This window comes from Mus pahari, chromosome 2 (genome assembly GCF_900095145.1).
Source record: "Mus pahari chromosome 2, PAHARI_EIJ_v1.1, whole genome shotgun sequence".
NCBI classification, from domain to species: Eukaryota; Metazoa; Chordata; class Mammalia; order Rodentia; family Muridae; genus Mus; species Mus pahari.
Genome location: NC_034591.1, coordinates 129,003,331 through 129,017,654, shown reverse-complemented (window position 1 = coordinate 129,017,654; position 14,324 = coordinate 129,003,331). Strand labels below are relative to the sequence as shown.

The window sequence follows — 14,324 nt, the reverse complement described above, 5'->3', positions numbered from 1 at the left end:
CTGGCAGGTGGGAGTTGGTAGCCGATTCTGAGCAGCATCTTTTCCAAACCATTTTGATCTCTGAATATGAAGTTACATTTCCCCCTTATTTGTGTGCCCCTGGAAAAGTTACTCAATATTAGCGGCTATGGCCCTAGTGGCAACTACTGGCATACTTTAAGATAGGCTTAGTGACCTCCGGGTATTCACATTGATGGCCTGTCAGGTCAGGGCTCTGAGGAACAGTTCATTAGCACAGTGCCTGGTCTACTATATGCAAAGGCCTAGGCTCCATCCTCAGTACAGGGTGAGAGGAGGATCGATGAATGGTGAAGAGCTCTGAATCCCGCCATTCATCAAGCAACCCCCTCCCTGTCCACTGCTGCCTCCACAGCCCAGAAGCCTGCCCCTCTATTGGCTCAGGTCTCCTATCCCAGAGCACTGTTGCTTCAGGGCTTACTAAAGATGAAAGCCAGTGAGGAGATCCAGAACCTGCACAGAACAGGTAGCTATGGTCAAGCCTACTCAGCTGCTGATCTCTCCCAACCCAGTCTCATGGGTTTATATGCCACTCCTCGTGGCTTACGCTGGTGGGGACTGAGAATTTGACTTAGCGGTAGAACATTTATTTGCTCATATACAAGGCCTGGGTTTCTTTCCCCAGCACCGAAGGAACAGAGATAAATCCTACTTCGTAAACCCCCCCCCCCAACTCAAAGCCTTTATTCCGCACAAGGCCAGGCAGTGAAGATCCTGAGCAGCTCAATGACGTCACAACCAGATGAAATGCTAGTGGAAAGCCATTCAAAAAACTTGATTTTATTTTGTGATTAGTGTGAAATTGCCTCATTTTCAGTGCAGGTGACTCTCCTTCCCAGGAAACAAAAACTGCAGAATGGGTTTTTTTCTGACATAACCTCCATGAGGCCCTGGGAACCCTCCTGTACCCTCCAACACAGTTCTGAGAGTTGACAATAATCCGGACACCAGGGTCAGTGGAAGGCAGTGACGAGAGTGGTCACCAGTCAGGAGGTTGGGAGGTAGATGGTCCCATCCTCAGGCCTGCTCAGGTTTGGGGCTGCCATGTGTGCAACAGAGCAGGGGATGGGAGATTTCCCTTGCTCTCCAAGGGCCCCTTTTGCCAGGCATGGCTTGATTCCACAGGGCTCAGCTGAGACAGGGGCAGGAAATGGCTGTGGGCTGTCAGCTTTACAAAGTGCTGGTGCTTGTGCCCCGGAGCCCAACACCACGGGCGAACTGTTCTAGCAGGCCCCCGATGGCACCAGAGGGACTGGGGGCTGCTGCTCGAAGCCCCACTGTGCTGCTGTATGCAGCCAAGAAGGCAGACCGCACCTCCTGCAGCCGCGTCTCCCGGTCACTCAGAGCTGTCAGTCTGCAGGGAAGGAAGGGAGATATTACCATAGGACAGGGTCCAACACCAGCATTCCAAGTGGCCATCCCTGAATTTTCAACTGCATAAAGTCAACATCTAGCATGTGGTCCAGATTCCAAATATATGGATGGCCTCGCTCTCCCCTCCACACGAACTCTCAGTGCTCAGTCTACTCTTCCAGACAACTTTTATTGGGGCCCCGACTCTTCCTGCTTTCTGCTGATGACCAGCCCTTCTGGGGATGATGGAGTTAAGCAGTGGTATTTGCTCCAACACCTATTGGCTCCAATTCCCTCTAAGAACAAGCTAAGGCACAAGCCTGTGGTCTGCTAGTAAGGAGGCACTCCTACCTCGACCCCCAAGATATGGCAACAGGTCTCAAATGCTAACAGGCTACAGCTTTCTTGTGACTAGGACTGAACATCCTACCCTCTAGGAGGGGATTCAGCCATTCGAAACCTGGCTGCCCTGAAGAGGCCAAGATGTCCCAGTGGAAAGCCCTGGGCTCTAGCTGACCCTTCAGTCAGTCCTGCCTCCTCCCAGGTAAACAGCTGAAAAGGTACTGCTCAGATTCTTCTCCCTTCCCTATTAGGACACTGATCATGGCATCAAGAAAGCCTCAATCACATCTGGAATTACAGGTCAAATAGGGAAATAAGCACACACGACTCAGGCTTATCCAGTGTGAACTCCACACAGGATTGTCTGATGCCCTAGAGGGTCTGTAAGAGAAGAGGCTGGAGGTTATCATCTGGCGCCCAGCCTCTGGACTCAAGGTCAGGTATGCAGACATTCTGCTAGATGGTTGGCTGGAGAACCACAGACATCCACAAAGACTAACGAGGACACTAACTCATCCCCCCAACTTTGTCCCTAAAAGCCAACCTTAGAGAATCTGTCTCCAAGATTCTGTAGAGGCAAAAGCAATGTGCCCCCTTCCTAATAAGCCCAGGTCCTGGGGAAACAGATGAAAGTCTGGGAATAGAGGACAGTCTTGCAGCCAGGAGGAGGAGGAGGAGGAGGAGGAGGAGGAGGGACAAGTCCCTTGGGAAATAGGCTGGTGGGCGTTTTCTGAGAGGCAGAGAGAAGCAGCAGGCTCTGGGCAAAGCAAAGTCAGACTAATCCTACAGCAGCACAAGGAAACCGAGGCGATGCCTATCCCTGCAACCCTGAGCTCTCTGCTGGCACTGTGGGAGATGTGTTTGTCTCTCAGCTTCTCTTCAGCTTCAGTGGAGAACAGGATGTTCCTGTATCCATACAGCACAAGGGATAGCTAAGGGTCTACCTGTATATTTACATGGCCTTCCACCTTCAGGAAGCAGACAGGACAAAGACCAATCTGCTTAGTGACAAGAAATGGAACCAAGACAGGGTACAGATGTCCGCAGTGGAGCTGTGATAGCAATTCTTTCAAGAGCTAACAGGCTTGGGAAAGTCAAGGCTAAGAGTTCAAGACAAAGCAGACAGGTTTATGCTGCTTCCTCCGAATGAAATACAAGGGATGTTTTCACAAGGCATGGAGAGATCACATAATCTTCAGTTCTGAGAAGTTCCCAGATCTGGGGAGCTGGCTAGGAACTCGGAGACCACCTCAGACTTCATCTGCATGACTATTTGTTGGATGATCTGGGGCTGCACCTGTCTGCTTTGAGGTGAGGGATGCTGACAAGCAGGGCAGGAGTGGCCCATGCTGTCTCCAGAGAGGATTTTTTTCACCTCTGGCAGAACACTTCTTAAAAAGATCTAGCCAGGTGTGGTGGCGCACGCCTTTAATCCCAGCATTTGGGAGGCAGAGGCAGGCGGTTTCTGAGTTCGAGGCCAGCCTGGTCTACAAAGTGAGTTTCAGGACAGCCTGGGCTATACAGAGAAACCCTGTCNAAAAAAAAAAAAAAAAAAAAAAAAAAAAAAAAAAAAAAAAGAAAAGAAAGAAAGAAAGAAAGAAAAAAGGTAAAGGCAAGCTGATCAGAAGTTCAAGGTGACCTCTGGCTACTACCATACCAATCCAGCCAGGCTAGAGAGTCCGTCTCAAAAACAAACTCCAAAACCAAAAACCTAAGATCTAGCTTTGTGTCTTGGGGCCTGGCTGCCAGGGAGGCTGGGCTAAACAATGAAGCCCTATATATAGTGACCTCCCCATTGTAGGGCTAGGACCTGGTAGTATTCAGGTATCCAGGGTCAAGTCCCTGCGTGACTTCAGGAAGGCCCTCACCTTTCCCGATTTCCAGAGAAACTTGCCTCCAATCCAACACAAGGGGTTGAATGTCGTGAACCAGATTCCAGTAGTAGTGACGGGTGAGTCCCTACCACCTCCAGCCATCCTGACATGGTTGGAGGTGAGAAGGCAGGCTTAATTCCTGGGGCACTGGAGGTTCTCTGCTGCCTGACATCTATGAGCCACCAAAGCTGGCAAGGGGACATGTGGCTTCGAAGCCCAGAGGAAGAGGCATATGATCCAGCAGTGCCATCCAGTCCTCATTTTTGTCCTTAGGCAAAAGTGGAAGGTAGAAGAACTCTTGGTTCTGTTTGGATGGCAGACGCAGGCTAACCCAGTGCCACTCTGCCCTGGCCTCTAACATACACCTACTTTCCTACCCCACTGTTCTGGTTTCAAAGGATTCTTCTGTCAGGCAAAGCCTCGCACATAAATAGAATCCTCTATAGTTACAGTCCAGCTAGCTCTCCCTCCGGGTACACCTGACACATCTGTGGATGGGCTTTTGGATGCTGAGAAGAGTGAACATGAAGCCTAATGCACTTCCTGAGCAGCCACAGGAGTCCTTCGCTCCCTGGGGATCCACAGGCTGCAGACAAGTTGGGGAGGGGCAGAGACCCCAAGCTGGTCCCTCAGGTCAGCCTCACCTTCATTGCTGACCAGCACTCTGATTGCTTTCCAGCTTTTGATGTGGGCAGGGGAGTATCCTGCCTTCTCAAGCAAGACACTTACAGACAACTGTTAGGGAGCTCATCCTGGAAGCTGAAAGGGAGAGAGGAGTCTGTGTGCAGGACAGGCCGTTCCTGAATACTGCCACAGCCCGATACCATCTGCCAGCTGCCAAAGTCTGTGGAGAGAGAGGATCCGGGCAGGGGATGGTCCACTGATCTGGGGCAGAGAGAAGAGAGGGGAGATGATGTAGTCAATCATATGCCTGACAGGAGTGCCTGAGGAAGGGTGGGCAACACAATGGCCCTATGCTATGGCTGTTCTGATAGAGCAGCTGAAAGCCAACTATTTTCTCCAAAAGAGCCAACAAAACTGGGTAAGGAGTGACTGAGAAAGATGACTATGTGGTGTGCTGGGCTGCGAGGAGTGCTTTGTGCAGACACAGAAGCCAAAGACCAAGAGCAAAGCAGGGCAACAAGAGGTCCCCAGACCCAAAGCCTGTGGCACCCACGCCTTTCCTGGAGGCCGCTGCAGTAAATAGCACCTCAACAGCAGCAGGCAGGGAGATCAGGCTGGAGCTGGGCCCAAGGGCAGTCATCCACTCTGTGACATGCATCTGTGCTGCATGGAACCTAGGGCCACTGAGATCTTATCAGAGGGGAGGACAAGCCTTTTGGAGACTGTGGAGGGTGGTGACCTAGATGGAAGAGTGAGCAGACAGAGCCTGAGGTCCCCTTCTTCTGCAGCTCCTTCCAGGAGCCAGAGTTTGTATTCAAGAGTGCCACAGAGCAAATTCATGGCTATGCACGGAGGGGAGGATGAATCAAATCAGGCTGCAAATTGACAACTTCATCAGGCCTCTTCTGACAGAGGGAGGTTTGGAGTTGGGGAGGGAGCTGTGTTGCTACCTCCTCCTGACTCAGGCTAAGCTTTCTCCTCTGTCCTGGACAGCAGCTGACCTGTGGGCGTCTGGGAGGCTGCAAGTCAGTCTCTGGCATCTAGCCCAGAACTCACTACCTAGCCCAGGCTGGCCTCCAATTTGAACAGTCCTTCGGTCATAACCTCTCCAAGTGCTAGGACTGACCTTTTAACTGTTTAATTCAATAATAGCAAAACAGGGCTGGTATCTCACCGATGGCTCGGTGGTTAAGAGTACTGACTGCTCTTCTGAAGGTCCCGAGTTCAAATCCCAGCAACCACATGGTGGCTCACAACCATCTGTAATGAGATCTGACACCTTCTGTAGTACCTGAAGACAGCTAAGGTACTCACATATAATAAAATAAATAAATCTTAAAAAAAAAAATATCAAAACGGCTCCCACAAGGATCTAGAAACAGGGCTAGAGTATAAACAGTGGCGGGTCAGGAAGCAGGGGCAAAATACTTTACCTTATTATCTGCTGGCATCAGTGGATCCTGAGATGACATTTCCACCCTCACTCACATTAGTCAACTTTTTAAAAAATTTTACACACATTGGCGTTTTGCCTGCGTGTATGTCTATGTAAGGATATCAGATCCCCTGAAACTGGCATTACAGACAACTGTGAACTGTCATGTAGGTGCTGGGAATTGAACCCAGATCCTCTGGAAGATCAGCCAGTGCTCTTAACCACTGAGCCACTTCTCCAGTCCCCGATTGGCCAATTTTACTGTCAAGCACCCATGACTAAGTACAGCTCTGCTGATCTGTTTGAAAGAGGCCTGCAACAAACTATGTAGTCCAAGTTCACTTTGAATTCGCAGCAACCCTCGTGGCTGCAGCGTCCCACCATACCAAGATACAAAGAGCTTCATTTTTATGTCACATTTGTGTATGTTTATGGAACCCATGCATACCATAGTGGATGTCAGAAGACAACTTGTAGGAGTTGCTTCTCTCCCTCTGCATGTGCACCCTTGGGACTGAACTTGAATCACTAGGCTGCTGGCTGCGCCATCTCACAGGCCTTATGAGGTTTGACTACATACAGGTTTGTCCTGAACTAGAAGCATCTTGAGAGAAGAGAAAACAAATGGCTTTCCACACTAAAAGCTGCTGTGAACTGGAATGCCTGCCACACTGGGCCTTGCCACATTTATCACTGTGGTGACCCTCATCCAAATGTGATGTCTTTAGAGATGAGAACAGGACATGGTCTACCTGATAGAAGCCACGAGGGTGCATGAAGCCAGGTTTTCTAGTTTCTAGATAACTATGTACCTCAGACCTGTGAATCAGAGCCAGCTTCCTAAGAGAAGCCTGCCCTGGGTGTTCTGGCTATGCTGGGCCTTTTTAGCCAGTACAAACCTCCAGGGCACAGCCTGGCTCCTCAGTTTCCACAGCCTATCTGATGGGTAGACTCTTTTTCCCATTTTTAGCAGCTTATGGGGAAACAGCTTCAAAGACTCAAAGAGTAGAGAGTGGAGCACCTGAGCAGAGGAGGCTGGAAAGAGGAGACATTCCTGGACAAGGAATGCAATGAAGTTTCTCATGCCCAAACCTGGAAGCTTGCCCAGGGAATCACAGCCAGGGAATGTGTTACTGTCTAGTTCCCCTTAAGCACTCTGGTCCCCTGGGGTAGTCAATTCCTTTTACTTTCCAGAGGCAATACCACGTAAGAGCACAGCAAGAGGGCATCCCTCTTACAGGACAGAAACAGCTTTTAGTGAGCAGCCACTCAAGAGACACTGAGAATTGTCAAGAATGAACACATGCGGAATTCTTACCCAAGGTAAAAAAATCAAAGAACAGGTTATGTAAACTAGTCATTCAGCTCTTGCATTTGACAGACACTTAATACTTTGATTACAGCAGACTAAACGGACAGCAAAAGGTACGTGTCTTTCTGGAGGGGCCTGTGCCTGTGTACAAGAAGGGAGGAAGACCTGTACTGTAGTAAGCTCAGTATCTGGGATCCCTCACCAGCTTTAGTAAGCCCCAGCCCAGTGTCCTGTGCTCCTTCACAAGTGTCAACAAAGCCTGCAAAGAACATCTGAATTTCTGCCTCCTGCTCAAGCACCAGAAAGAACATGGCCAAGCATCCCTTAAACTGGAGCTTTGTCCTAGACTGGGAGCCTGGACGACCTAAGCCTCTGCAAAGGATGGTGGCTTCTTGGCAACACCTTAATCTATAGCTGGCCCCAGTCAAGGCCCAAGTCTCCCTACCTCGCTAAGGGCAGTTACAGCTAGGGGACTTTTAGCTTCTAGTTTCTGTACTGGGACACAAAAAATATGAATACAAAAAGTACTGCCTGAATCCAGGCAAGAATAAATCTGGGTGAGGCACCAGTCCTGGCCTTTTACCAGCTGTCTAATGCCTGGACATGTCTGGCAGATAAATGATTGATAAGAACAGTTCCTAAAACAGAACAAAACAGCTACAGTTTCTGACCATTTGTGGAAAGAACAAATACCATGCCAGGTATGATAGATACCTTACTTCATTACTCCCATTTTATTCTAATTTATAGGGCACAGGGGTCCCTGTTCCTGTTTAAGAATGGGGTGAAAGAAAACTGAGCTCACAGGGAACTGATTTTCCACCCCAAGTTGCACAGCTGGGAAGGCTAAAGCTGTGACTGAAATCAGGTCTGACTCAAGCCCATTCTAGCCAATTTTCCTTAAAAACAAAACTAAAAGACCAAAGGGGCTTGGAGCTGGAGAGATGGCTCAGAGGTTAAGAGCACTGACTGCTGCTCTTCTAGAGGTCCTGAGTTCAATTCCCAGCAACCACATGTAATGGGACCTGATGCCCTCTTCTGGTGTGTCTGAAGACAGCAACAGTGTACTCATTTACATAAAATAAATAACTCTTAAAAAGAGACAGGCGCTCACCTTGTAGTTCGGGCTAGCCTACTCACTATGTAGGCTAGGCTGACTTCAGACAGATCTACTGCCTCAGCTTCCCTAGTGCTGGGATTAAAGTTGTGTGCCACCACTGCTGGCTGATTTTCCTTCTTAATAAGAGTGAGGCTAGCTCATGAAGAGGTCTTTTAAGTGTGATGGAAGAAGAGGCCTTCATAAAACCTTCTGTGTGAGAAAGGAAAGCAAGGGGAGTCTCAGGAGCTGCCAGCAGCCACTGGGGGAAGATGGAGAGGGCCGGCCAGAGGAGCAGCCAAAGGACCGGGATAAGACTATACCTTAAGTGCCTTTTCCACTTGGCTCTTCTGTTTCCCTGCTTTCTGAAAGTATCTCAACTAATCATGCTGTCATACAATGACTGGAAGTAGCTTCCTGTCTGAAGAATCTATTTACAGATTAGAAAAAGGAAAGCCATTCACCAGGTGGCACATGACGTGAAGGGAACATCTGAGCCAGATCCTAGACTTTGGTGGTGGTGGTGGTGCTATAGGTTACCAGAGCCAGACTCATCCTCTTGACACCAATCATAAAGGCAACCTGGGATGCATCTCCAGGATGGCTCCATGGCCTCTGCCCAAGAACCTGGGAGGGGACTCTCACTAAACTAGCCTTTCACTTTTTACATCTGAGCATGTCAGCCCAGCAAGGGCTCATACATTCTTACATTAGCTCCTGGAGAAGTCTTGGGGCTCAGTCTTCTCTCCAAGGTCTCAACCTGGGACTGCTGGTATAGGAGCACCCATGTTAGGTCTGGAGCAGGGCAGCAACTGTGTGGTGCAGAGAGCGGCCAGTCTTCTCTGCTACATAAAGCCAGCCTGGGACAGAGTGCACTGCTTTATAATGAGCAGTGGCAGCGCCTGGGGCAGCAGAGGTTAGTTCCTGAAGTGCTACTTAGCTATTCAACCAGGCGGCTGGGGGTCTCTCAGCCAAGTTCATCTGCTCTTCAGGCAGCTTGGCATCAAGCTGGGCTCAGTGGTGGTACAATCTTCCTTGGTCATGGACCACACTGTGCTAGAACCCCTACCCTCACTCCTAAAGAGACAGAAGAGCAAAGACTTAAGCCATGCCAAGGTGGAGCAGGGTGACTTCCTCGGCAAGGCTGAAGTAGGCATGTATAATCAGAGCCCTGTGGCTGATTATACAATGGCAGTGAAAAGCCAAAAGTTCACTGTCTTCCCAATGAGAAATGTGGATTACAGCCTGGTAAGAACCAACACTCCACAGAACATCCCTCCCCACTTCATGAGCAGAGTCTCAGATTCCTCTCATGGGGTTCCCCCTTTAAGGAAGACACGTTTAGAGAATGTGGAGTACAAGAGACCTAGCACACTCCCATCAGCAGTGACTGTGGCAGTCAGATAGCGTTCCTAAAGGGGTGTGTCCCACACAGAACTGCCTGGAGCACTGAAGACTTGACTGGCTACTGTTACCTAAGAGGCACAGTAGCTAATGACAGGATCCCTCAGGCACTTTAAGATAAAAGAGACTAAATTAATTTTAATGTTAATGGAAATACATAATTAGAATGCTCCAAATCAGAATAGTGTAGTCTTTCAAGCCTCTGGCAGCAGATATCCGATTCAGAACGCATGCCAGGCGTGGTGGCGCACACCTTTAATCCCAGCATTTGGGAGGCAGAGGCAGGCAGATTTCTGAGTTCGAGGCCAGCCTGGTCTACAGAGTGAGTTCCAGGACAGCCAGGGCTACACAGAGAAACCCTATCTCGACCCCCCCCCCCCAAAAAAAAAAAAAAAGAACTGTGTTGCCCGGCTAGCTGGTGCAGCTCTGGGCAGATGTTCACAGAAGATGCAGCTCACAACACATGCCCCACGCTGTCTGTCCAGCCTCCATTTAAGTCTATATTATCTTTGGCCTGGCCTTGGGGTATAGGGCTTTGAGGTTGGCAGTGGATCCTCTCAGAGAAAAGACATTTGTGGCCATTCTGGATGTAGAAATACTGACAGGTCAACACAGGAGTTGTCTACAGTTGGGGCAAGGCCTAGGTGGCAGGTAGAACCTTCTCAGATACTCAGTAGCGCTACACAAGCAGAAATGGAGGCAGGGGCCACAAGCAAGAGCCTCAGCTCAGACAGCAAGAGTTCTGTAAGTGCTACTACAACCCAGAGTAGCCCTAAGGACAGCCAAGTGCAGATGAGGAGTCACAGCAACAGGCATACATGCCAGCCCTGGGTAGGATGTGAGCAGGCACAGGTAATGTGGGCTATCTGCCTGGCCCTGGCTCTATTTAGTTATAGATGCCAAGTCTCCAATGGGCTATCATCTTGGCTTAACAAATACCTCAGGGTTTGCAGATGGCACTGAGATGAAGCACACACCTGTGGGTAGAGCACTCAGGGCACATGGGGCATCTCTGGTCAGAGCAGCTGGCATCAAGCTTGCCCACCACTCATCTGCTCTGCCTTCCTGAGGAAGATGCTTTGACCCCTCTTACTTTACTGCATCCTATTGTCCAGTGAGTGAAGGAGGGCACCAGAAGCTTTAACAGGCCTGCCACCAAGGAGGACACAGACAAAAAGCTACATGGACACATGGCAAAGCTAGGATTAAGTCTAAGTGGGATTCCAGAGTTCATGTCCATTTTGCTAATCTTTAAGTGACCCTCTCGGCCATACAGTGTTCTGTTCTCTTCGGAAAGGCTATGAATTCTCTATAATTTAGGCAGGAAAGCAATCAACATACTCAGTCTTTCTTTGGAATAGGAGATGGGAAAAAGTAGGACCATCAGCTGGGAAATGCTTTCCCCCAAGTGCCAGACCATTCGCTAGCCCAATTCACACTTAATTTTAATTTTACCCAGGAGGCAGCCTGCCGGCCTCATCATGGCACACCTGTCCTGGCTCAGTTGATTTTCAATATATATTGAGTTGCTGTGTTTTCCACAGCCAGGCATCTTGTTGTTCCCTTCTCTGTTGTAGCTTCTTCATCAGTGTGGACATGGGATAGGAGATATAAATGAACCCAGAATATTCTGACCCATCTTGATATATCTACAATGGGTAGTCCAGAGGTCTGGGATCTTCCAAAGGGGACACATGGTGGCAGTCCTGATCATCATTACATTTGTGTACCCATATACTCCATAGCATTCCAGGAAACAATTACAAATGTTTGTACAAACCGGTGAAGGCTCTGTGCTCCAACAGCAATCAATCCTTCAAAGAGTGGGCCTGCTAAGCATCCATTTCCTTCAGCTCCCAAGTAGCTACTCATATCAAGGCACATACCAAGGAAACCCAGCTAGCGTAAACGTAAGATACTCCACTTCCAACCTCAACAATGGAGGAAGGCCAGCCACATCCTCCAGCAGGCTCCTTACCCCGTGAGGTTCCTCACCTGGGTTTGGGGACCTCAAGAGGACTGCTGCCCATCCTGAAAAAGTTGTCAGAATGGTTTGAGGATGAAGAACTAGAAGACTTGGCTTCAGTGAGCCCATGGTGTGAAGGTAGGCGCTCCTCAGAGGGCTGTGGCCGGCTCCAGAGCATACTCTGTGGGGAGGATGAGTGACTCTTCCTCCTGTGGCAGAAGAGCAAGGCTGTCACAGCCGGACCCCTAGAGTCACTTTGTCTATGGGGAAAATGTCACAGTAGGCACAAATACTTGGCCTTCTCCCAGGCTAAAGGCCATAGGCACCAAGGGCCAGGACTTTAAGTGAGAAGCTAAGACAGTCAAATGCACTGGCCCATTAGCCTCAGATCATTGGAGAACATTGTTCTTAGAGGCACACTAACTACTCCAATCCCTCACTCACAAGTGCTACACAAACTCTGCCATGTCTCAGGAGGAAGACAAAGTCCCCAGGATCCTGCCACATCTCAGTGGGAGGACCCTCAAAGCAGGTCTCTTACCATCATATACCCAGCTTTTGTTTTAAGATGGCCCCACCTGTCCTGGCACATTGGGCTCTTCCCTCCCCCATTTCATTGCTGCTACTTGATCACATTGGGAGCACCAGCCCTTTATGCTCCTGGGCTACCACGCAGCGGCCTCACCAACCAGATGGCTGGGCTCTGAGGCCCGGTACTGACAGCAGGGGATGACGCTATGTTCTCAAGCCTTCCGAAGGTCAGAGCCTCTTTGTTCCTGGGACTACAGCCTGGCTCCCTAGGGCTGGTGGCCTTGGACCACAGCTGTGAGTTTACTCTCAGTCTGGCCCCTCACCAAGCTGCCTGAGTTGGTGCTCCTGCCGGGGTAAGTTCCACAGTCTCATAGCTGAAGCTCCCCACAGCTCCCGGTGAGTGCTCCAAGACCAGGGAGAAGTCGCTGCCTAGGCTGGTTGTGCTGCCTCGATCTTTGTGTCCTGAAAGCAACAGAGAGTCAGCATGCTCCCTTCCCCAGCCAGTTCACTACCCATCGCCCACCTTCAACACTCCATGGCTACATAAACAAGCTTCTAGCACAGTTCCCCCCATGTGGTCAATACTCAGATAGCTGTGGCGAAGAAGTAAAGCCTGTTAGGGGACAGGACTCACTCAACATGCAGATGTCTTCCACGGTGAAGCCTGCATCCCGAGTCGGCAAACTCTTCCTCCTAGAACGACCCCCGCAGGACATTTCAGCTGTAGCTAGGGCTTCCTCTGTTCCCTCCTCCTGACTTTGTCTGCCAACTAACAGGCCCACTTCCAGGATCTACCAGTTTGGCTCTGCCAACCACATGTGCCAGACTGAAGTCAACACAGCCTGCTTTTCCTTACCATCTTGGCCATTTGGGACACAACTATGGCCCAACAAGTGTAAATTTGGGTAAAGAAGACAAGTCAACTCGCAGGATCCAAGTTCTCACTGGAGTTCAGAGCAACTGCCAGATATACAAGACTGTTCTCAAGGCTGGAAGCAGATTTCTGCTCCACTCTGCAGATGACCAGGCGGGTTGTGAACTCTAAGATCTGCCTGTCAAATTCTGGGACTAACAGTGTACACCATGATGCCCAGCTGAGTATGATTCAGTTGCTGTAGGGTCATATTGTGAAGTTTTTCTTTTTCTATGGTACCAAAGCTTGAACTCAGGGCCTGGTGCATGGTAGGCAGGCACTCTACTACTGAGCTGCATCCCACTCACAGATGGCCTACTACAGGGCTCAATAACGAGGAGTGGCGAGTCCTCCCGTCCACAGGCTTGTTTCTTCCTATAGCATCACTGGCTCTTCCCCCATGAGAGACGACTCCTTCCCTGTTCACTTAGGTCCTCAGCACGGACACTTGGCACTAGTGACGGCTGGGATAATGGCAGTGCTCCACACTGTGGAGGAGTGCCCCTGTCGTCCTTTGCTTCCCTCCACTTACCTCTGGGTCTTCAGGCAGAAATCTTCAGAGGTGATATGCTTCAAAAAATTGAAGCAAAAGAAGAAAATCTGAAGGAGTAAGAAAAAGCAGAGCACAGTGAGAAGTTAGCCTTGGGCAGTGGAAACTCTGAGAACATGCAGAAGGGCGCCGCTGGCTGCTCTGGGTAATGCCTCTTTTGGGGAGTGACCTCCTTTGCGGACCCTGCTAGATCTGGTTTATGACTGATGTGGGTGATAAAGGCAGCTCAGCAGGGTTTTAGGCAGGTGCCCATGAGCTGGGGGTAGGGAAGATCTAATGTGTGTCTTTACTGAGAACACAGAGGTCCAAGGTAAAGCCTTCCAATCTTCAACACGCATACTCTTAGCTTTTACAGTGAAAATAACAGCAGTTCCCACTTCCATCTTAGAGCCTGGGGAGAGCTACAGACAGGGGCAGCTGGGAGGGAGAGTATCTTGGGCAAGGGGATTAGTGGATAAGGCAGGACAGAAGAGGAAAGGCATTCCATAGGGAGGGGTGCACCAGATACAGGGATCAGAACTGGGGTAGGGCAGCCATGGTCTGGCTGAGCCTATGCTCTGGAACTGTGAGGCCCAGGTCTTCACTGTGGAGTGGATACAGGCAGGAGACTGACTGGCAGCAAACCCATTCCCAGCCAGTGCCCTAGTCTAGTGGCCTCTAGGAACATACCAGAGGCTTTGGTTTATTTAACCTGCACAACACAACAGGCTATATGCCAACCAGTGATCCCAAAAAGTGCAACCCATGAGACTCAGGGAAACACCCATACATTCCCACGGGGCCCTGTATGGCAGAGGGTTGCTCAGAGCTGGTCAGTAGGAAATGCTGCATTACATAAAATGACACAGGTGTTTCATCAGACTCCGGAGCTTTTTAATGTGCTAATGTATCCTGGGAACCTCAAAG

General features: G+C 49.9%; 1 protein-coding gene across 4 annotated transcripts in view; it reads right to left on the bottom strand.

The window, feature by feature from the left end:
- Positions 1 to 778: 778 nt before the first annotated feature.
- Positions 779 to 14,324, bottom strand: part of Mtmr14 (myotubularin related protein 14) — a 43,789-nt gene continuing 30,243 nt past the window's right edge. For 2 of the 4 annotated variants that reach the window (XM_021188886.2, XM_029535027.1), the window contains 6 exons: positions 13,401 to 13,468; positions 12,590 to 12,648; positions 12,279 to 12,417; positions 11,454 to 11,633; positions 4,317 to 4,472; positions 779 to 1,372 (listed from right to left, as the gene is read on the bottom strand). In XM_021188886.2, coding sequence (XP_021044545.1) covers positions 1,189 to 1,372; positions 4,317 to 4,472; positions 11,454 to 11,633; positions 12,279 to 12,417; positions 12,590 to 12,648; positions 13,401 to 13,468 — 786 coding nt within the window. In that variant the 3' untranslated portion in view covers positions 779 to 1,188. The remainder of the gene's footprint in view (positions 1,373 to 4,316; positions 4,473 to 11,453; positions 11,634 to 12,278; positions 12,418 to 12,589; positions 12,649 to 13,400; positions 13,469 to 14,324) is intronic. The other 2 variants (XM_021188893.2, XM_029535028.1) reach the window with 1 other exon arrangement.